At 43.9% G+C, this 23,644-nt stretch overlaps 1 protein-coding gene across 9 annotated transcripts in view; it reads right to left on the reverse strand.

Annotated features, from left to right (window-relative positions):
- The window catches only part of TIAM2 (TIAM Rac1 associated GEF 2), a 226,013-nt gene that overhangs the window by 72,429 nt on the left and 129,940 nt on the right, over positions 1–23,644 (reverse strand). For all 9 annotated transcript variants that reach the window (XM_032407593.1, XM_032407595.1, XM_032407592.1 and 6 more), the window contains 4 exons: positions 22,548–22,720; positions 19,961–20,185; positions 8,975–9,160; positions 8,133–8,279 (listed from right to left, as the gene is read on the reverse strand). In XM_032407593.1, coding sequence (XP_032263484.1) covers positions 8,133–8,279; positions 8,975–9,160; positions 19,961–20,185; positions 22,548–22,720 — 731 coding nt within the window. The remainder of the gene's footprint in view (positions 1–8,132; positions 8,280–8,974; positions 9,161–19,960; positions 20,186–22,547; positions 22,721–23,644) is intronic.

Genomic DNA, 23,644 nt, shown 5'->3' on the forward strand with positions numbered 1-23,644 from the left:
AGTCATTTTTAGGTGCTCTCACGCCCCCACCCGCCCACCCCCGGTGTTAAGACAAATGACAGCAGAGGCCCTGTCTTTCTGGCTCTGGCTTCTTCAGACCTTGACACAGTGCATTCTGCACCCAGAACATATCCAGCACAGGGGCGTTGAACTGGATGCAACCAAAAGTCCCCAATTATACACAGGCTTGAAAGGTAAAAGCTGCCCTATCCATACAGTGTCAATTTCTTAATCTTCCCTAAATTTTAAGAAGAGAAATCAATAGATTATTGAAGGGGAAAAAGTCCTAGACGAGAAAAGGATGCAGATAAATGCCAAAGGACAGAATATTCATATTCTACTCAATTAAACAAGGCTTTGTGCCTACAGCTACTCTGTGGAATCATTTCCTGAGCCTACACTATTGACCTAAGACTGAGGAAACGATGGAAGAGAAGACGCCTAGCAAAGCCAAGGCTGTGGAAGATTCATAGCCTCTCAAGAGATCCTGCAATGAAAATTTACACGTAAGGTTTTTCCTGTGCGTAACACACAATCTCAAACGTACCCAATTAAAGAAGGGGAAAATCTGGTTATTCCAAGGAAACATCAGGAATATGGAGTTGCCTGGATGCCTGGGTGGCTCAGTTGGTTAAGCGACTGCCTTCAGCTCAGGTCGTGATCCTGGAGTCCCAGGATCGAGTCCCACATCGGGCTCCCTGCTCGGCAGGGAGTCTGCTTCTCCCTCTGACCCTCTCCCCTCTCATGCTCTCTCTCACTCTCTCTCTCTCAAATAAATAAGATCTTTAAAAAAAAGGAATATGGAGTTGACTAATTAATTAGAACAAGAAAAAGAAAAGACTATATGTTTACAGATGTCCTAGGTGGTTATAAGCTTTGCCCACTTGGAGCAAAAGCTAGACTGATTCCCTCAAAGGTCAATGCTGTCCATGCCGAGACTATACACACATGGCTTTATTCTCAATAAGCCAGATAAAAGCCTTTTTTTTTTTCATAAGAGGAAAAGAGAATCTTGAAAGTAAGCAAACAAACTAAGCCATCTGGAAAGCTCTCTTCCCAGCCTACCCTTTTCTGAGGTGCTTCCTTCATCTTTTTACCACTCACCCAGAAGCAGGTGGCGAGCTACTCGGCCAAGGCTGTTAACACCCAACCTACCTCCCACTCCACCTCTCCCCAAGCCCCCTCCCCCACCCGCTAAAAACTAGTTTCCAGGGGCACCTGGGTGGCTCAGTCAGCTAAGTGTCTGCCTTCAGCTCAGGTCATGATCTCAGGGTCCTGCGATTGGGGGGCGGGGGGAGGTGGTGGAGGTTGGGGGGGATCTGCTCAGCAGGGAGCCTGCCTTTCCCACTCCCTCTGCCCCTCCCCCTGCTTATGTGCATGCTCTCTCTCTGTCAAATAAATACAATCTTTTTAAAGATTTAAAAAAAAAAAAAAGCTAGTTTCCAATTAGTTTGCTCAAGGTTCCCAGTTCCTGGAGAAAATGCAAATAATAGACAGCAAAAATATAACAGGCCATCTGGTCAAATCCCAGCCTTGCCAGGGCTGGTTATCTAACGTCTCTGGGCTTCAGTTTCCTCACCTTTAAAGGGGCCTAAAACGCCCAGTTTCATGGGGAGGTCAGGAGATGGGTGTGAGGAATGGCATTTGAAGGCATTTTCCTGTAAAGGGCCATAACAATGTCAAAAGAACGTTTTTGAAGTTCAGTCTGGATTGCAGAATTCTACCATAGCTGCCTTAACCCCCGAAATTCAACAATGGCCACTGTAAAGAACTGCAGGAGAACCAGCCTTTGTCTCAAAGCCCTGAGGAGCTACGGGTGCTGGGGTCACCGTGCGATCGGCTGCGACTGGCACCGCAGCCTGGCTCAGGCGTGCCCTCCTCGTGGGCGACTTCTACAGAAGCACAATGATTATTACTATTCCGTTAATGGTCATGAAAGCACATGTCAAGTCACTCATGCTCAGTGTGCCTCAAGGAGAGAGAATTGAAACTCCGCATGTTCTCACAGCAGATGCTTCTGGATCAAATGGCTTGTAATTACTACTTGGATCACTGAAGGGAAGTGAGTAGCAAAATCACAATCTGGCTGTCACCAATGGGCCCTCCACAACAGTTGCTGATAAAAGGAAAGTCTATTAGCAAGTGAGATGAGGAGAAAACACAAAAGGAGTTACATGCTCTGGGTTTTCTTAATAACAGCAAAATGTCATGGAGGAGAAAGTGTTTATCTCCTTCTTGGGCTGATGCCCGAACATCAGCTGATATGAAGGGAAAACAAAGACCTATGTATGTACCTATCTATCTATCTGTATGTGCATGCATGTTACGCAGGGTCCCACACTACTGATCCTATTTAAACAGATTACTTCGCTATGGTCAGGAGCAAGTGGTTTCATTCCTATTTTCCATTTAAAAAACCAACATTCGCATTTTTTTTCCCAGTTTGGAGCTAATGACTCATGGGACAATACTTCATTGACTCGCAGCCACAGAAAGTCGGGACACCCCAAGCCAATTTTCCAGGAGAAAGAGCCAAGGCCCAGGGGCTCCACAATTTCTGCAATGAAGCTGCTGGGGTAGCTGCCTTCCAGAGTCTCAGCGGGGGATTTGTTGTCAAAATCTCCATAACAAACACCTCCCTTCAAACACTGCTTGAGACTCATTATTACTCATCAAGAAGCATGCTATGAAAAGCTTTCATTTTGGGCTCGCCAAAATGTCCTTTCAAAAATGCTCAAATAAGGCTGGCTTTACTCCAATCTTAACAGATTTTGAATTAGGATGACTCACTGTTGGGACTGTTATATGACGCACCAATTAGAGTGGAATAGTTTAAAATGCCCAAGACCCCTCCCTCCCGACGCTCAGGAACTTGGCTGCCTTTCTTTATGGCTAATGGACATCATACATTGGCTATACATGAGAAGATGCTCTGTGCAAATTATCAATATTCTCCAACAATGATTAGCAGAGGAAAACTAGTGAGATATGATTCAACCAGCTACAGGCAGAATTTTAAGTCCCAGAGATACAAAAAAACAAACGCCCTTCATTCCACCTGCAACTCAGTTTAAACCTAGTTATCTGAGTTCTGCAGTCCAGAAATGATAAATACACAAAGTAGCCCTATATGTCAAAAGAATTCATTCAGTGTCCCTACACCAGAGGCAATTCTTAGTTAAAATAGGAATAAATGTTTAAGTGTATATGCTTTAAAAAACAGATGCAATATTTTCCTCTCACTGATTATAGCACCAATGGGACTTACCAATTAAATCACAAGAAGATCATCTGGTAATTTGAGCACAATTTAAATAAGCACTAAGCTTAATTCTGACCATCAAAAGCTTTTTTAGCAAAATTTATTTTCAAAGCCTGACGTTAACTTCAGTTAATAAAAAATGCTTCCATGACAGAATCTCTTAACTTTCAAAGTAGGAATTTTAAATTATTATTTAGCGACGGAAGAGATATAACCTTCAAACTATGTTTTTTATTACAGATCAAACATTTCTTCTCAACTATTATTAAAGGACTGCATCTGATATAGACAATAGGCAGATCTATTAAGCGATACTCTATCCTCAGCAGTGTGCTATGGACTGAGAATATATACATAATCATAAAATATAAACTATACACAGCAAGGGTCCCAATTACAAGCCTGCCTGGGACACACAACTTGGTCGCATCACTGAGGGTAAGAGGTAGCAAACCAAAGAAACAGAGGTGTCCCCCACTTTTCTATAGTTCACATTGTGTCACTTCGCTTTCATGAAAGATCTGTTTGTACCTGTTAGAGCTAACTGAAAGAAATCCACAGAAGATTTTCACTCACTTTGATGAAATCAGGTGAAAAGCAGAAACACATTCAGTGCCTGTTTTGCAGCAGTAAGCCCTTCTAGAGACAGCATGCGTGCACGCACACCCCAGTAGCAAGAGGGACAGGGCCAAGGTCCTTCCCTGGGAGCCACACTTGTCATCTGAGCATCAACCCACCAGAGCTTTGAACTGTGTCTGTGAGCTTCTGAGCTGTACCTCGATTTATTTTGTGCATCCTTTAGCAATATGTGCCCTAAAGTATCAGAAAAGCCCAAAATGTTACTTTTTGGCTCTGGGAATGCTCAAAAATTTTCCATATAAATTAATGGTATTTGCTTCTTCACCTAATGCTATTTCGGTTTATGAAAGGTTTCACAGGAATGATCTACTTCTGATCCATGGGGAAACCTATAATAGTGATATAATTTTTTTAATCAAGTAAAAAAAAAGGATGGTAATTTGATCTGGATTTTGAAATAGGCTCTGCAGTGTATAGAAACAAAGGGGCAGGGAATGGAAATGATTTATATTCATTTATAGAAGTCTGACATTTTGATGGTATGATTTATAAAAAGGAAGTTTGAGGGGCGTCTGGGTGGCTCAGTTGGTTAAGCACCTGACTCTTGATTTCAGCTCAGGTCATCATCTCAGGGTTGTGAGACTGAGCCCCACATGGGGGCTCGGGGCTCTGCCCTCAGCTTGAGATTCTCTCTCCCTCTGCCCTCCCCTGCCCCAGCTCACACTATAAATAAATAAACAAAATCTTAAAAAAAAAAAAAAAAAGGAAGGTTTGGACTTGGCATCCTTGTGGCCCCACGGTTGGTCAGATCTAGCAAAACGAGATCACCAAGAACAGAGAGGAGCAACGTAGCCACATGACCCCTGGCACAAACCATTCCGTCTCATACCCACACTCTTGCAGCCCCTGATCTCTGAGAAGGGGAGGTGAAGGGGAATGGGGCTTTGAGTGGAGGTTTTCTACCCCATCTCAGGACACCTTAGGCTGGGCAGCCCACTAGGAGCACTGTCAACAATAAAATAGCACACTGAACAGCCCACAGTCCAGGCCAGACTCACATGAAGGCAGAACAGGTAGCTGTCTGTGTTGTATTATTTTAGGATCACCGGAAAGTACCTCCCTTACCTCCCCTCTGGACCCATCAACAGTGTAATACTCAACCATTCCTCAAGTTTTTTCCAGCTAAATTGTCAAGTGGCCAAATTATCCCAATTAATTTATTAATACTGCCAACTTCTGCAAAAGCATATTACATTTGTCCAAGCCTATTAAAATCAGGTTTCAACCTCTACAAATAGTTGAGAAGTTTATTGGACAGAAAACCCAAGATAAAATGATTTAGTGAAGAAGACAGAGAAATCGCTCAGTAACAGGAAACACAGCTGTAAGGGGAAGGTGTGGATTTGAAAAAACCCCAAAGGAAAAGCGCAAGTTTGTCTGTTTGCCCTACTCCATAATTCCATTCAGAAATGATTAATTCCACTCGGAAATGGTTCTGAGTTGTTTAGTCAGAAACTCTTCTGGAGTCTAGACAAGGACCCTCCCTGCGCTCAACTCCACTGAGGGCACTTGGTGATCCAAAGGCTGCTGATTCACAGCATGGATGTACTGTCTGTGAAGCTCTCTATCCACCCTGAGAGGAAAATGCAATTTTGGATTCACCAAACTCTCAAACGAGGGTAAGCACTGCTGAGCAATAGGGAAGTATAAATGGAAGTTGCTATTTTGATCTTAATCTAGCCGTGCCACTTTTAAGATAGGGTTACCATGAATTTAGAGATCTTCAAAATTACTTGGCATTCTGAGGATAACTCTTACTTATGCACTAGGGACCACATGAATTCTAAATTAATTTTCAAGAGATTCATGTAAAGACCGTGAACTAGCACTGCCCGCTTAACTTAGCACTTGCGTCATCAACGTAAAACAAGATGGCTGCTACATACACAATGTTCCCCTCACTGGAGTTATTGGGAGTTTGGGATTGCTGAGTTCCAGAAAATGCCTAACTGCCACTTGAATCAAAGGCTAACGAAATGGCTCTGCAATGTTCATTTGGCAGCTACCCTTTTTCAGTATTTAAAATTTTATGTTCCGTAACATTTTATAGAATCTTCACATCACAATTTATACTAATTACTACTCTACTACATTTAAAGTTTTAACTTTAAAGGAAAAGTTGCTTTTTTTACTTCCCATATGGTTACAAATTTTACTTTTCTATAATGTCATATATTATTCCAGTAACCCTGGATCTTCTTGATGTTGTTTTTAACCAAGAAGTACACATTTCTGAAGATGTGAAACAGAGCTCAAAGTTGGGCTCACGAAACCACCAAAATCAAGCTCGTAACTCTTTTCCAAACGTGCACAGAACAAAAATAGGGAAGTAATACAGCTAAATATTAACAGTGGTTGCGTCTGGGTAGAGGGATGAGGAATAATTTCCTTTTTCTAATTCTTATCTTCCAGATTTTGTAGTGAAATAACAAACATTAAAGAACTGGCCGTTTAAACATTTACGGATACCTACCCACATCTACGTCATTCAGTTACATAAATACAAATTCTGCGATTAGTTTCCTATCTTTTTAAAACAAAAATGTTCAACCAAATGCTTTTGCTTCTCAAGAATCTTACATTAAGAACATTTACCACATCGGACGGGATAAAGACCGTATTGGGCTCAGACACAGTTAGCTGAATGTCAACACTTAAGAAAAAGGAGCAAGTTATCAAGTTATTTACCATTATCATTTAATTATATAGAATTGACTGTCTTGATTAAAACCAAAATTTGCCTCAAATACATTCACAGAAGTTCAATTCAAAAATATAAGCCTAGCATTAACCAATGGTATATAGGTAGCTACCATCTATAATGAAGAAGTATTTTCCCACTTACAACCAACACATGATTACTTCACAATTAAAGTACAAGTAGAACCACAATTTAAAATGTGATATTCTTTTCCATTGTATAGGAGTATATAAAAATTGTACAGTAATATGCAAAACAGAGACCATGGAAAAGAGGGTTCATGTGTTTTTGTCCATCACTCCTCCTTTATGGTTCCAGGGCTATAAACAGGTCAAAGGAGTGGCTTCTATCTGTGATTCACGCAATTCACAAAACTAGGATACACAATCAAATAAATATCCATATAAAATCAGAAAATCAAGTTCCATGAGATGTGACCACCCTCTCTTCCAGATGACACTGGAAGCCTATTCAGAATAACATGTTAAAAGTAAAACCAAGAATTTCTTCAGACTTCATCACATTTTTCCTTTCCATTTAAATGATCAGATTAACACATGAAGAACTCATCTTTTCAACAGTCTTTGAAAAAATAATAATCCTAAAACATATTAGTCTGCAACATAAAATTCATTATCATATACTATATTAATGTCATTAGGAACTACTTCAGATAGGAGTATTCAAAATGTTCTGAAGACAATTCACTATACGTGAGCCCCATTTCAGCGATGAGTGCTCACGTTATTTTTAAAATATTAAAACAGGGGTGCCTGGGGGACTCAGTCGGTTAAGCTTCTGCCTTCGGCTCAGGTCATGATCCAGGGGTCGAGCCCTGCATCCAGCTCCCTGCTCAGGGGGGAGTCTGCTTCTCCCTCTCCCTCTGCCCCTCCCCCTGCTTGTGCTCTCTCTTTCAAATAAAATCTTTTTAAAATTAATTAAAATAAAATAAAATATTAAAACAGGTGTCTTTCCTCTAGGACACTCAGCAGCTGCCAACAGCCCAGTGCTACAGAGCCCTGGATCCAGGAAGATCGAGGCCAGCCCTGCCCCACGGGCACGGGGTGAACAAGGCTGAGGAAGTGACGTACCTCTCCACGCCTCAGGCTTCTCATCTCTAAAAATCTGATGACAAAATGCCTCCTTTGTGTCAGAAATATTAAGCGAGAAAAGTGTCTAGCACTATCAATAGAATTTGGTTGCCGTTACTCTATTATTAACTTTACATGTTTATTTTAACATCAAATCTTAGCGGGGAAAAATATTCTAAAGGCAATGAAAAGTGTGGATTCTCATCTGATTACATGTGCCTGGAGCTGCAGCTGTGAGCAAGGTGTGAATACCTTTCCGGAAGTGCCAAAAGGAGGCTGGGCGACTTGTGTGTTCCCATTTGGAAAAAGCCCATGCCAGGACCGCATTCCTCTGAATCAACTTTTATCTCATTCTTAACGGATGACGAGCATTTATGATCTGCTGACTATCAAGGATCTCCCACTAAGTCTGCTGTCCCTCCTGTCCTGAGGAACTCGCCTGAGTTACAGAAGGTCTTTTCTCCTTCCCTTTTCTCGCCAGTGTGTCCAGCCCTTTTAATGAAGAAAATATACCCTTCTTGTTTCTTCCTCGCTGGGTCAGTGAGAGTGTTCTTTTCCGGAGAGCAGAGTCATCTCTAGAACATACCTAATTAAAAACACAGTTTTAAAAATCTTAAGACATATTATCTGGGGTGACAGAATTAACGGTTGCCTGAACAGAAGTAAGCACTGCTTGATGTAACCATCATGTGCTGGCCAAAAGCTACCGCATGTCTGACATACCACACGTGCATCCACCATTTGGCTATCTCTTATCTGGGTAACGCCAGCCTAGTCACAACATTCAGACCTCTCCAGGGCGGGCAGTGGGGCCGGCAAAACGATCCGCAGACCCCCCCAGGCTGGAGCTCTCATACTAGCCACAGAAGCCAGCCACCCCGGAGCCGCTGTGGAAAACCCAGTGGGGCTCTGTGCAGGACAGACAAAACCCCCTTCGCCCAGCCTTTTCATTCTTCACACCCCTGTTGCTGCTCCTCAGGGATTTCCACCTTCCTGACTGTAGGACGTGAAACAGAACGGCAGATGCAGATGTGAATATTTCATAACCGTCTACGAGGAGCTGGGTTCCTAGAAGTGGCGGCAGAGAAGCCAGGACTCTCTAGAGCAGGCTGCCTCCCACCCTCCATCCCCGCAGAGTCTGGCCCCCCACCCGGGGGGCGGGGGGAGCCCCTGGGCAGTACTGGGTTAAGTCCCAGGACAGCTGAAGGGCAACCCGCTGGGAAAAGGTGAGCGTCCGCAATCCTCCCTGAATGCCACAAACAGCCCTTCCCAGGAACTTACCAGAGCATGGAAAGAAGAAACCGACAAGATGCCCAGCCTGCCGAGGGCCAGCTTGGAGGGGCGGCTGGCAGCAGCGAGGAGGCTCTTGGGATTTGGCAGCTCCCCGCCTTGTAGGCTGGCCAGATAGCAACGCATCCTAAACAGATCCATGTGAAACTTCTCCAGGTTCTGCTCCCATTGCTGGATCTGTTTGAGAAAGAAGAGGGGTAACTGAAATGACAATGAGAAGTTTTCACGGGTCCAACCGAAAATATGATCCCTTTCACAGACTTCAAGGAACAATCTGTTTCAGCTGGTGCTGCGTGGTTGAAATGAGCCTTCCCTGCTCAGCCCCTCGCAAGCCCTCCTGCCCAAACACAGTGGGTCAGACAGCACTGGACTTCCATCAGGACGGCCCAGAACAGAACAAAGCCGGTGGTCCCAATCCAAAACCACGCCAAAACTGCATGACCTCTGGAGAACTCCAGCACGCTAAGCCGGGCCAACTGAAGGCAGGATACACAACTGTAAGTCAGTTACTTCACTTTAATTTCCCTACACATCGCCAGCCTCCGATCTTAAACCAGATTAAGTGAACTGCACACAAACAGATGCCATATAATGGACACACTGTCACGTTGCCGTGCATTCTGAGTAAACGACTCAAAGTAATAAGAAGCAAATGGGCTTCAGGGGTAAAGGCAAATAGAGCTTTTACTCCTATTTTAAGTGTATTACGGAATAATCGCCATCTATACATCTGAATGAAACTAAAACGCATTTTTACACCACTGAAATACCTATGTGCTTCTTCAAAGCTGAAACTGTGAACTGGTAAAGAAAGACAGTCAAATTCTGAGGGCCACTTTCCCTCCTTCCAAGGTTCAAAACACATTTACGTTAAGTATTACCTTTATTTAAAGATAAACCAAAAGGTGAAGAAGGCTCTAGAAACTTGCCAACACAGGGATTCAGCGGCAGAGCGGAAAGCTGGCCTTCCAACGGTAGTCAGAACAATCTCCACATTCAGGAGAAGGTCTGCAGCGGGGGCTTGTCATGAGGATGCACATGTCACTTCACCTGCACTGGCCGCATCGCTGGTTTGGCCCTGGTTCAGCCTCCAAGCAGATTCTAACTCTTCACAGCAAACTTTCCAGGCCAATCCTTAATTCTGGATAAATGATATTTTGAAGGATCTCCAACACTGAACACTCTGGTCCCTTCAGTCTCTCCCGAGAGAAAAGCAATACAAACTCTGACTATTCCTCACCTCCCCCCCCACACCCAGGTTCTCTGGATCGATTTCGTAGGAAGGTCACTGTGCACCTTCTCTACATGGAAGAAATACAATGGCTACCGGATCTAAAATGATCTGTTGATTCATCATGGTCTGTCAGCAAAACAACAAAGTCCCAGAGTATACCGAAAATTCTCAATCTCCGCAGCAAATTTAACCTTGTGTAAGCTTCTGTACATCCGTATTAGCGACGTGATGGCCACCTGGTGTCAGCCTTTTAGGAATACTAGAACGACCTGTTGGCTTTTATCAATAAACTTGTCCAGGCCAGATACGTGAGGAACCTACTCATGAAGTGTGAAGGCTAGGGAAGTTTACATTTCAAAAGCAACTCCAGCAATTCTGGTTCATAGCCTTCCTGAGGACCACTACACTAGACCAACAAACCAGTCCAAATTGAAACTACAAATCTCTTCTTGATCTTGCCAATTCTGGATTCCAGAAGTAACAAATGGCCAGTATGCAACCATAAACTGACACCTACCAGAAGCTGTAAGCCACAGTGAAAACTATACTCCCAGTTCTGCCTCTCAAATATCTTCTCTAGGTGATTCCTGAAAATCCACCATTACAGATGCATTCTTTGTCTTCTAATAATATGTAGATGTTTCCAGATTGGGTAGTGTATTAAAGCGTATCCCTCCTTTATACCTCCACATGAAACCGCTGTACAAGATAATTCCTAGGGGCTGTGCTGCGGATGGAAGCATCAGAGGACAGAAAACCAATCAGGCGTTGGATACCACAAGAGGAAGAAGCCCACGCCATCCATGGTGGGGTAAAAAGACAAAAATATAAAGTAAAACAAAATCTGGGTCTACGCCAATCATGAGAGATCAGGGAAGATGACACTCATATTTTCACTGAATTCTGCGGTTTACAAAGTATTTTTAAAGGCGTCACTTAATGTATTTAATGTGACTACACATCAAAACATCACTGGAAAGAGTAAAGACCATTCCAGCCCAGCTTTACACAGGCACAGTCTTAAAATCTTGCCAGAAACGCTGTGATCATCTTCAGCATGCCTTGACATCTCCACCCAAAACTTGGGACAAAATGCAGGTAAATTCATGAGAAGAAAACGGATTCAAATGCTAACGTCATTTGGAAGGAAGAAGAGCTTGGGGGACCCAGAGAGCCTAAAGCAAACCTTACAGAGATGAAGAAGTTCGTTAACATATGCAATTATGTTTCAAGAGAACTAGCATTTCAATCAATACTGTACATGGTAGAGGTCGAAATTTAATTTTAAATTAAAAATACAAATGAGAAGGGACTTTATGACTTCTCCATTTCAACAATGCTTCCCACGTTCATCCTGACTCAGCCTTTGTTACGGCTTGTACTATATGTGTCAACGTGACTGGGCCACCAGGTGTCCAGAGTTGTGGTCAAACATTATTCTGGGTGTTTCTATGAGGGTGTTTTTGGATGACAGTAACATTTATTTATTGCTGTTGTTTTGTTTTGTTTTGTTTTTTTTGTCTCAAGCACTAATAGTATCTATCAGTTTCACCCTGGAAAAGATAAGCTTTCATAGAATAATTACTTCCTAAAGTTCATCTTTTTTTTTTCTAAATTAACATATAATGTATTATTTGTTTCAGAGGTACAAGTCTGTGATTCAACAGTCTTACACAATTCACAGCACTCACCATAGGACATACCCTCCCCAATGACCATCACCCAGCCACCCCATCCCTCCCACCCCCCTCCACTCCAGCAACCTTCAGTTTGTTTCCTGAGATTAAGAGTCTTTTATGCTTTGTCTCCCTCTCTGGTTTCGTCTTGTTTCATTTTTCCCTCCCTTCCCCTATGATCCTCTGTCTTGTTTCGATGTGGATGGAACTAGAGGGTATTATGCTAAGCGAAATAAGTCAATCAGAGAAATACAGTTATCATAGGATCTCACTGATATGAGGAATTTGAGAGAGTAACATTTAGATGGGTAGGCTGAGTAAAACTGGTGGCCCTCCCCAATGTGATGGGCCTCACCAATCAGTTGAAGGCCTAAATACAGACCAGAAAGGCAGACCCTTCCCCAAGGAAGAGAGAATTCCTCCCACCTGGTGGCCTTCCAGTTGGGATACTGGCTTTTTTTTCTGACTTTGGACTTGAACTGAACTATCAGCCCACCCTGGGTCTCGAGTCTGCCAGTCTTAGAACGGGAACAGTACTATTTTTGAGTCTTGCTGATGCTGCAGATCTTGGGACTTGTGTGTCTCCACAATCATGTGACTGTGTTCGTTATAATAAATCTCTTTATCCATATTCTTTCATACATCCTACTGGTTCCATTTCTCTGGAGAACCCTGACTGATCCAGCCTTCACCTCCACAGATTTCTACAGCAGAGTCTGTCATCATCAGCCACACAGCTGCTCCGTATTCAAAGACAGTATCTCTCTTGTTTTGAAGGCCGTGGTTCTCTTAGAGAGGATTCGCCAATGGAGGTTAAATGAGGATTTGTGGTTGGATAAGAAACAATGAAATATCTGATTTTTCTTTCGACAGACTCACCGAAGCTGTAGAGAAGGAACTGGGAGAATACTGGGTGAAAGTACGGTGAGGACATGGATTCAGATGCTTGGGTTACTTGGAGGGAAGAGGGAAGCAAAAAGGCTGATCCACAAGCTCAAACAGACCTCGTGACACTGAGAAAGTCTGTGAACATATGCAGTGAGCCTGCGTGGGCAACAGCATTACCACACCTTTGTTTCTCAGCAGAGGAAACGGAGCCCCCGGAGGGGAGTGACTCACCCTTCCAGACCAGCAAAGGCCCGGAGCAGATCCTGAGCTGAGCAACACGTGGGAATAAGCTTCTATCAGGCACTTACAATGCAGCCCCTGAACAACGTCTGTGCACTCTCTGAAACCTACCGCAGCAACTCTCATGTAAATTTTCACCTGTCACCTTTTACTTCTCCCCACAAATCCCCAGGTGTTCAACATGGAAGGATGTAAAACTATCTACTTGGGTGCCCTATTCCTACTGAACATTTCGTATTTCAGTCTTCTACCAGCCTTGATGTACAGAGCTCAGCCCAAGTTTTAAGCAATGTTTTTAAGATTTTGACAGAGAGAGAGAGCATGCACAAGCAGGGGGGAAGGGCAGAGGGAGAGGAAGAAGCAGACTCCCCACTGAGCAAGGAGCCCAATGCCACACTCCCCGAGATCACGACCTGAGCCGAAGGCAGACGCTTAACCAACAGAGCCACCCAGACGCCCTCAAACTTTAAGCAATGTTAATGAAAAAGATAAACATATTTTATAATTACCCCTCAAAAGATGAATAAAGTAGGAGATAAAGATACATTTTTACAAATGTAAAGGGAGAAACAGAAGACAATTTTGTAGCTATTACAATTCTACTTCGGGAATTTCCATCACCATCATCACTAATACAGTAATGTTACCTGACATCACATTAATCAGGGAATTTCTGGAGATTTTTTTCTGAACATTATCAAACACTAAAAATGCCCAAAATCAATTCCCTTAAACCAAGACTATTTTTCCTCTTTTTCTTTTTCTAAGTTCCTTAAATACTGATCATTGTCCCTAGACATTTCTTTTATTTTTTAAGATAAATATCAGGACACGAAAACAAACATTCAACTTCTATGTAGACTGAGCTTTTATTCCTTCTAACATCCTGCACAAAACAGAAAAATGACATGAAGAAAACTCACTCTAAGGAATTAACTTCCACTGCAAAAGAAAAAAGTACTAAGAACAAAATTAAGAAGGAAACCTCCCATTTTTTAAGCAATATCATGAAAACAGTGCAGAAGTCTCCCCTCTATTGCTAATATGCTACAGTCATTTAACGAGCTCAGGTTATGGTCTGCTGTAGAAAGTGGGGGGGGGGGGGAGGGGAGGAAGCCTAGTGCTAAAAATAACGGATGAATAAGTGATACATAAAAATGATGACAAGCACATTCCTGCCACACCCAACACCCCTAGAAAAATATTTTCAATCATTTAGTCATTTGATCACAGTATTTGGTCATTTGTTCCTTATGAGGTCTGTCCTAAAAGTTCATTTGTTTTTCCTTTTTGGTTAAGCAGGATGAACACCTCTCATGCAGTTATTTTCCAAGCACTACAACCTACCCTTCTCAGAAGAATCATCTAGTGACATGGATTACACTGAAGTTAGCTAGTGGTTAGAACAACCGGCTAAAGTTTAGAGAATGTGTTTTGTTTTTCCCTCTGAGATAGACTTCACATGCCATAAAATTCACTCCATTTTATAATAAATACACTTCCCATCAAATCGAGCCTAAAAATCCAAGTTATGGGAATCATTCAAAAACTAATTTCGGGGGGCAACTGGGTGGCGCAGTCGGTTAAGCCTTTGACTCTTGGTTTTGGCTCAAGTTGTGATCTCAGGGTCGTGAGATTGAGCCCCACGTCGGACTCCATGCTCATTGTGGCGTCTGCCTGAGATTCTCTCCCCCTCTCCCTCTGCCCCTCCCCACTGTGAGCTCTCTCTCTCAAATAAATAAATCTTAAAAAAAAAAAAAAAAAAAAAACTAATTTTGGGGCACCTGGCTGGCTCGGTCAGTAGGGCATATGACTCTTGATCTCGGGGTTGTGAGTTTGAGCCCCATGTTGGGTGTAGAGATGACTTAAAAATATATATATACACAGGATAAATAAAAACTAAAACTAATTTCAATTTTATACAAAACCATTCATCACATGATTCATCAGCAAGCAAACCACAATCTGATTCATTACTGAGAGGCAGTAGAGCCCAGTGGTCAGGAATGCACATTTATGGTCAAACCCTAGCTCTACCACTTGCTGGCTGTGTGACATCAGGAAACTTATTTAAGCTCTCTCAGGGTCTAGTCACTCACCCATCAAATGAGTGATACACACAACGGTACCTCACGCGGCTACTCTGAAATCACACATGACTGCAGCCTGAGACAGGAGCCCTGATAAATAAGCTCAGGGGCCATGAGGATGGGGAGTGAGGCCAGAGAGAGGATATGTTAGCTGGGAATGAAAAAGGGAAGGCCTGAGGGAAAGAAGCCCAGAGCTGGCGTTGAGCTGGGGTGGGGCCCACACAGAGGAGAGCCCAGTGTGCCACAGCAAAGAGGACGGGAGACATAGGTCCACTCCCACACTACTTCGGGCAAAGCACCGGGGATACAGAAATGGAAAAGTTACAGATCCTTTAGGAGCTCATATTTCAGACCAGGAGCAGCCTTAGACACAAGGGGATAATTAGAAAACAATGAGCTGAGGGCAGTGATAGAGACCCCAAGAATTAGGGGGTATAAAGAGGTCCCTGCGGGAGTAGCCAGGAGAGACGTCAAGGTCAGCTCCCTGGAGGAAGTAACCCCTAAACCGTTCATCACGGATGAGGAGGGATGAGCCCAGTGAAGGCCAGGGGGTACCTGGCATGTCTGTACATGATGTGTGGCCTAAATGGGACTTCTCAGCCTGAAGAAAAAACCCAAAGAAAGGGGTGGAACCTGAGGGAAATTTGGCACTGCTAGAGAAGGTAGGAGAGGGTCAGGGGCTTTTATCTTACAAGCAGTAGAAGCCACTTAAAGGATTTTTAAACAGGGCAATCACAGGATCAGATCTGCTTTATAGGTGCATACACTCCGACTTCGTATGGAAGACGCATCTGAGGAAGGGAAAAATGGACAGCTTTTGCAGCGGTCCAGGGAAGGGAGAAGACAGCCCGATGTGTCCTCCCTCTCTCACCCACACACCGTGTGCCTAAAAAATCAAGCTGCCAGGCGGCACCGCAGTGTTTCACGCTGCCTTCGCTCACGCGGACCTTTGGCCTGGCATTCCCTTCTCCATTCTTCTCCTGATTCACTCCTCGCTCTGCAAGAAGCAATCCAGGCAGCCCTCCTGCAGGAAGTCTTCCACGACTACACAGGAGGCCAAACTTCCCGTTTTGTCTTCCACAACACTCTGGAATATCATTTGCTCTGGATTCACTAAATTATGTTGCAATGATATGCTTCACTGACTGGCACCCTGCTAGACTGAGAGCCCCGAGGGCAAAACAGCATCTTCTTTGAAACCCCAGTGTGCGCACACTTGCCTGGCCCAGACGGGCACTTACTAAATGTTCACTGAGCTAAACGGAATGCCCGGACTCATCGCCTCAGACCCCTTTCACCAACACCGCCCTCTCTCCAACGTTTTATTCCCCAAATGGCTTCCCACACTCACACTCCATACCGTATTTTCCTCAAGGCTTCGTTCACTTTGTTCCCCTGCCCCCCACCACAGTGTCCAATTGCCTAGATTCAATCCATCCTCTTTACCAGTTTGAAACTTTAAATATTTAAAATGAAGCCCACGTTTCACGAAGCCCTGAGCAGCCCCGAGCCCACGGCCCCAGCCTGCTGCTCCCACTACATCCTCTGCCCCATTCCGACTGCCTCCCCCGACCCGGGCCTCACGAACCACCGGGGGGTGGGAGGGTGAAGAACACACAGAACGCATCAGGATGCGGGGAAGCCATCTCGGGGCGGGGGGGGGGGGGGGGGGGCCAAGACCACCGAAGAGCGGTGAGGTTTTGTCCCTGTTTACTTGTTTAAAATAACAAACGGGAAGGAAAATAAAGTACTAACTGGACTTAATTTACAGCCCTTCCTCCCTCAGAACTTCAAAAGGAATCCAACACGTGGCTGGCCGCAGGGTCTGCTCCACATTGGATTTGCTCAAACGAAAACTGCGTCATCCTGCCCGCCCCCCAGAATCTCCAAAAGGCCCTGGGACGAGCCCATGGGACGGTCTCTTTCAAGCAGAGCACGGTACCACGCCACGCTATGAAGCTCAGCCGCCATTACTAGCCGAGTGTCATTTTATCTTTTTATTTGGAAAGGGTGCATACAATGATCTTCTTCACCCAAGCACTTCAAAGAAAATCTGTTCCAGGGACTTTATCATGCATGATGTAATGGACTCTGTAAGTTCTGCTCTTACTAGGCTATAAATGACTCTCTCTGCGGTTCTTGGGGTCTCCGGGGGGAAAGCGCTACATGAATATTCTTTTATGTAAAATAAAAGAGTGACGTTGCGAGTTTTAAGTGGTAAGCGGAGAAAGCACGACTGCTCTTTTGACGAAGTTTTTAAAAGGTAGTTTAGAGAAAACTGTACAGTTACGGGATATTCGAGAGATTGTGTTCTTACTGGTCTTGACTTGAAAATACCTTTGCCTTTGTAGCTTTGCCCAACATTCTCTAGTCAAAGATCATCTCATAAAAATAAATCTAAGCGTGTGCTTTTTTATCCCCTTTACGTTTCCTACTCTCTGCGCCTGCAAGTCGGGAGCTAACAGCCCTCTTCACAACCAGCGGGCAGATCAGCGTAGGATACTGAGCATAGCAAATATAATTCGTGGCACCCACCACAAAGACCTCTGGGAAAACAGGACCCAAAGACAACCCTAAGAACCGCCGATATGGGGGCGCCTGGGTGGCTCAGTCGGTTAAGCGTCGTCTGCCTTCAGCTCAGGTCACGATCCCCGGGTCCTGGGATCGAGCCCTGTGTCAGGCTCCCTGCTCGGTAGGGAGTCTGCTTCTCTCTCTCTCTCTCTCTCTCTCTCCTTCTGCCCCTCCCCACTGCTCGTTCTCTCTCTGTGTCTCTCAAATAAATAAAATCATTAAAAAAAAAAAAAACTGCCAATATGGTGAGGAGAATATTTTCAGGTGGAATTTCTAAAGATCAATCCCGACTGTTCCTTATCAGAAATGTACAAGCGCAACATGAGAAGGGAGCTGGGTGCATAGGGACAAGGGGGAACCAGGGCAGGAGGGAGGGGTCAGGCAGGGAGAACTGAAATGAAAACTTAAGTAGTGTCAGGACAGTATGCCTAAAATAAGTAAAGTAAAGATTCTGACAGAGAATGCATAATGTGCTGCAAGTAAGAATTCAAAGAGCTTCTCTTCAGGCCACCCAACCATCAGAGACTCTTGGATATGTGTTCAGTTTATGTGAAAGGAACTCCCCTCCCACAGACATCATTAATTAATCATTTGTCAACTATAAAATACACTTAATGAAACTGCATTTAATGGAATAAAATTACATTTAATGAAAATGCGTATTTTTTTAAAGTCTGCTTGAACTTCCTGTTGCCATAAAAAGGAAAAGGAAAGCAAAAGGGGTGGAGGTGGGAGGGCAGGCCAGGAGCCTCTGAATGTTGCCTGATTTCCCTTTCCTCTGCCTGGAACTAATAAGGACCTAAAGACTCCAAGGTGGACATCCCCTCAGAGGACGAAAGTATGGCTTCAAAGGTAAATATTAGAGAGCCAATAGAAGTTAAAACTACATTTCCTCCCATATGATCAGCCCGAGATTGTTTTATTGGAGCACCATGAACACTCTGAGACACGTGAATCCGCAAGTTTCACCCTCTGAGGACAGACAGACTATCACGGCTCCTGGATCCTAGAAATTCAGGACCACACATGAGCCGCGGTACACGGAAAACTGGGATAACCATTTCTCCTCCGCAAGCTTTCTGGTTTGCCAGGTAAACTTGACATAGCATCACATCTCTCCACGCCACACAGACCGAAAGCCGGGTGATGGGGACCGGCCTCGGCACCTAGCTCTTCCCCAACATGAGCAGGGGAGGCTGCTCAGTCAGGAGTAGGGGGATGGCAGAGAGGACGCAGGGTGAGCTCCTGGGGGCTGCACTTCCTCCACAGTGGTGTTCCTGCCAAACTCCCCAAGACCTGCCACCTCCCCACCTTCTGCCTGACAACTCCCTTCTCAGATCCTTGTTAATTGGTAGTTCGTAGTTTGCTAGCAGGTACTCTTTAGATAAAGGGCACATTCTGTTTGAGAACAGTTCAATTCAGGAGTGTAGGATACTCGGAGATTCTACAGAATGACAGAAATTATATACTCTGAAATACGTTTTCCGTATAAATTGTGAAACTTGGGTAGTATCCCTCTGCACCAGGCCCTGGTAACCCCACATGCAGACCAGTGCCATCCCACCAACTAACGGCTCTCCCTGTGTCCACCTGTCCTTCAAGCCACTGCCTGATTAATCTTCTAAAGAGATGACATTCATCCTGCATTTAGGAAGAGAGATGCTAAAACTTTCACAGCCACATGCCTAAGGGCTTAGGGTGCATGAGCAAAGGAAAACAGATATTTAAAAGCTGCATCTCCTCCTCCAAAATGCAAAAGCACAGAAACGAGGTATTTAATTCTGATATGAATGTGGAACTAGACCAGAGAAAGCATTCTTCTTAGCACCTTATCTGTTATAAACAGAAAAAAACATATACCGTTTTTTTTGGAATCCACAGATGGGAATAGTTGTTTCACACCAAACCGTACTTCCCAAAGCCACCCTCTGTATTAGAATCCTGTCTAATCTTCTAGTGGTTTTATAATAAAAATTTTGGTCTGAAAGGGACAATATATGAGAGAATCAGCCAGGCAAGAAGGAACTAATCAGTATCACGAAAAACGACTTGGTCACAAAATATACCTTTGGATATATAAAACAACCAAAGGTTGTAAATAAAGCCTATCACATCATCGATGTCACAAAAGTGCTGCCATTAAGCTCCTGAAACAAGAAGCCACAGAAACGGTCTCCCCCAGAGGGGTATAAGAAACATCGCGGCCATTTGCATTCAAACTCAGATTTTTGCTGCGAGTGACATGAGCGATGAAAGACAACACACAAATAAGTAGTACCTGGTTTTCTATGGCCTTCCTATTCTTCGGGTCGCTCACGATGGACAGCTGTAACTCTGCCATCTTTTTCATCTTGCTGTCCATATCTATCTTCTGAACGAGGTTCTTGGTCTGGTTCTTCAGGAGCCGAACCGTGTCCTCTTTCCCATGCTTCTTTGCAAAAAGGGATGCGCAAGCTGAATGTATGGCAGTGACCCAATTTTCCAGATCTGTCTGGCTAGTGGCCTAAACATGGTGGGGGGGAAAAAAACCTTTTTGGAATTGTTTTACCACAAAGTAATGCACAGAGTGGGAGGCTGGGCTTTGATGTGTAAAACTCAAGAAGTACCTTCACCTCATAAAAACGGTTTAATTTCAGAAAAACACACAACCACTCAGCTCAGGTTCGCTGGCTTCCTTGACTCCGGAGGGTCTGAGACAATGCCCAGGGCACAGCAGAAATAATCATATAGCTCCAAATAGGACAGGACAACAAACTACAAACAAGCCATGAGCCAAGAGCAGAGGAGTAATCCAAACACCAGGGTATGGTCACTTAGCTCAGTGTCTTCACACGATGCTGTGCTCTAAAAGGTGCTTATCTTCATAATTTTAATAGGGTGAGAAAAATATTAGGGCTTAAAAAGTTAAACTCTGAAACCTGGATATGAAATTTCATCGACAGTATGAACTAAATTATGAAATCAATAAAAGCATTTGGGGGGATGTACACAGCATTAAAATAGTTGTCTTTAAGCACTGGGAATATACATAAGGGTTCTTCTTTCTCTGCTCTTCAGTTAACTTCAGACGCAAGGACTATATGCAATTTTCACATAAGAAAAGATCTTAAAAATAAAGCAAGTTTGAATAAAGTACAATGGGCAATTATGATTCTTAGCAAATTATTATGATTCCACTCCCCTGATGTCCAGAAAAACCATACACATTCAAGCTATGCGTTGATCCTTCAATGATCTCTGGGATCATACAATAGGACCTACTGGGAAAATTTCTTAGAATTAAGGATATTTTGCCTGAATCACAAAATACTCATTCCACACTTGCCCCTGAGAAGTCCATGCAGATTTTTAATTTTTTTTAAAAAAGATTTTATTTGAGGGAGTGAGAGAGCACAAGGAGGGGGAGTGGCAGAGGGAGAGGGAGAAGCAGGTTCCCTGCTGAGCAGAGAGCCGGATGCAGGACTCCAATCCCAAGACTCATGACCTGAGCTGAAGGCAGCCGCTTAACCGACTGAGCCACCCAGGTGCCCTAGTCCATGTGGATTTAATCTAATGTTCTTACCTTCCCTACAATTCAGATTAACAGCAATTCATTACTTGGCTTTAAAGCATCATAGAAAGTCTAATCAACCTTTCTGTGAAGAGAAGGAAAATCAAATCTCAGGCCCTGAATCTTGTAAGTCAAGTTGGGGACAACAATAAGGCTAGAGGCCCAGCCAGTTTACCTGGTACTAGCAACAGGAAATCCTATGCAGAGAATTCTAGATCCCCAAAGTCTGCAGAGAGAACACCAAGTTGTTCTGCAGGGCTCCTGAGACCAGGAGTATCCAGGACCAATGTCATCGAGACACCTGAACCAAGGACCTATGAGGGCTTCCATGAACCTTTTTGGTCAGATATAATCTGCAGCCCAAACTGGGTCTTTATGCAGCACTGGACTGAGACTGGGAAGCACTTCAGAAACATACTTCACTTCCCTTACTTCCACCTCTTTTGAGTTAATCAATAACAGCACCAATAGTTATAGTTAGAAATAGTTAGAATTCCTTTAGCACTTAACACACAGAAATAGCACTTAACTATAGAAATAGTTAGAACTTCTTTAACACTTAACACATGCACATTATTAATCCCTCAAGCAATCCTATAAGCTATTGTTATCCTACTGGCCGAAGGATCCAACGCTCAGAGCAGTTAAGTCCTCCAAGATGGCGTACACGCCCAACGACAACACCAGGATGTCACACCCAAGGCTGACACCAACACCCTGGCATCCCACCATGCTCTTCAACTTTGCATTTGCTAGAAAACTGCTGAAAATCATAACAGCAGATAACTTGAAATTTAACATCCTCAGTCCACTTCCACTGGAAAACGAGACCTTACAGCATTTGTCTATAAGGCTTTCCTGAAAAGCTTCTTTTTTCACTCCCATTGGGATTCTTGGGAAAAATCTAAAGCTCTCCTAGTCATATTCTGTAGGCTTCACTTGAAAGCCTCCACTCCGGGAATTTCAGACCTTGCACCACTAGATCATGAGCTACACCAGAACGAGGATCACGATTTTTCTCTCTTCATATCCTCAAGACCATCTCATGGGCCACAGCTTGGCACTTGAAGGGCGTCCCAAGAAATGCTTGCTGTATGAATGACTGGATGAACACAGGCCCCATGGCACCTGACAGTGAGCAGAGGCCAATTCTCTTGCTTAAGCCTCAACCAAAGCCTACCTAAGCTTTTACCCTATTTCATTGCTAAGCTGTGCCTCTTCATTCTGTTCCTTCTCGTCCTCCTAGTACACTCCGTCCTTGGGATTGGAGTCCCTCGTACTGCCTTGACCCTCTGTCTAGAAAGCTCGGCAGTACCTGGAAAAGGTAGACATCTCCAAAGGAGTTGCTGAGGCAGAACACGTTTTCCTTCTTGGGATGTTCTGGGACAGACTGCACTATGCTGTCTTGTGCAAACAGTGCACACCGAGGGGCACTGCTCTGATCCATGGAATTCTTCCCATAGGTCTCATAGAACAGCAGGGTGCAACCTACGAGAGAGAAGCAAAATGAATCCCTGACACAGTCCTGAGGATCTAGGAAAGCAGGGAGAAGGGGGAGGGAGGGAGGGAGGGAGATGAAACAGCCAACCATGTAATACAAAAGGGAATTCTGGTATCCAAAGTATGCCTCGTTGTATTAGCATAACTCAGGGTAAAAGGAGAGGTTTTTGTAAACATGATATCACAATAATAACAATACCAAGCATTTATCGTTGCTTACTCTGTGAGAAACTCTTCTAAGTTCTTCAATGGCTCATTCAGTCCCCACAGCAGCCCCAGAAGGTAGGTGTGGTTATTAACCCCATTTCACAGATGAGAAACTGGAGAGGTTATACCCACTGTGCAGGTCCCACCGCTGGACTGTGGCCAAGCAGGGACCTGAACCCAGGCACTGACCCCAGAGCCCTCCTTCTCAACAACACTGCATTATTTAAGAGATCTGAATGTAGGAAGAAAACCCATGTTCATTAAATAAGGGAGCTTCTACACTTACAACTTGTGGTAACAAGAAAATGAGTTTACCTGCAGAACTTTGCCATTTATGAGAAAGGACCCAGTTAATTCTCCAAATGCCACATAAGATAACCTAATACTGGTGTATTCTTTTATCTCACAATAAAAGGAAATAACACTATAAATTTTACTAGTTTAAATGAAGAGGGGAAAATGAAACTAAATATCCCTCGATTTACAATAGGACGCTATATGACCCAGCAATTGCACCACTGGGTATTTACCCCAAAGATACAAATTTAGTGACCCGAAGGGGTACATGCACCCCAATGTTTATAGCAGCAATATCCACAATAGCCAAACCATGGAAAGAGCCAAGATGTCCATCAACAGATGAATGGATAAAGAAGAGGTGGTACATATATACAATGGAATATTATGCAGCCATCAAAAAAAAAA

This window comes from Phoca vitulina, unplaced genomic scaffold (assembly GCF_004348235.1).
Source record: "Phoca vitulina isolate PV1807 unplaced genomic scaffold, GSC_HSeal_1.0 scaffold9, whole genome shotgun sequence".
Lineage (NCBI taxonomy): Eukaryota > Metazoa > Chordata > Mammalia > Carnivora > Phocidae > Phoca > Phoca vitulina.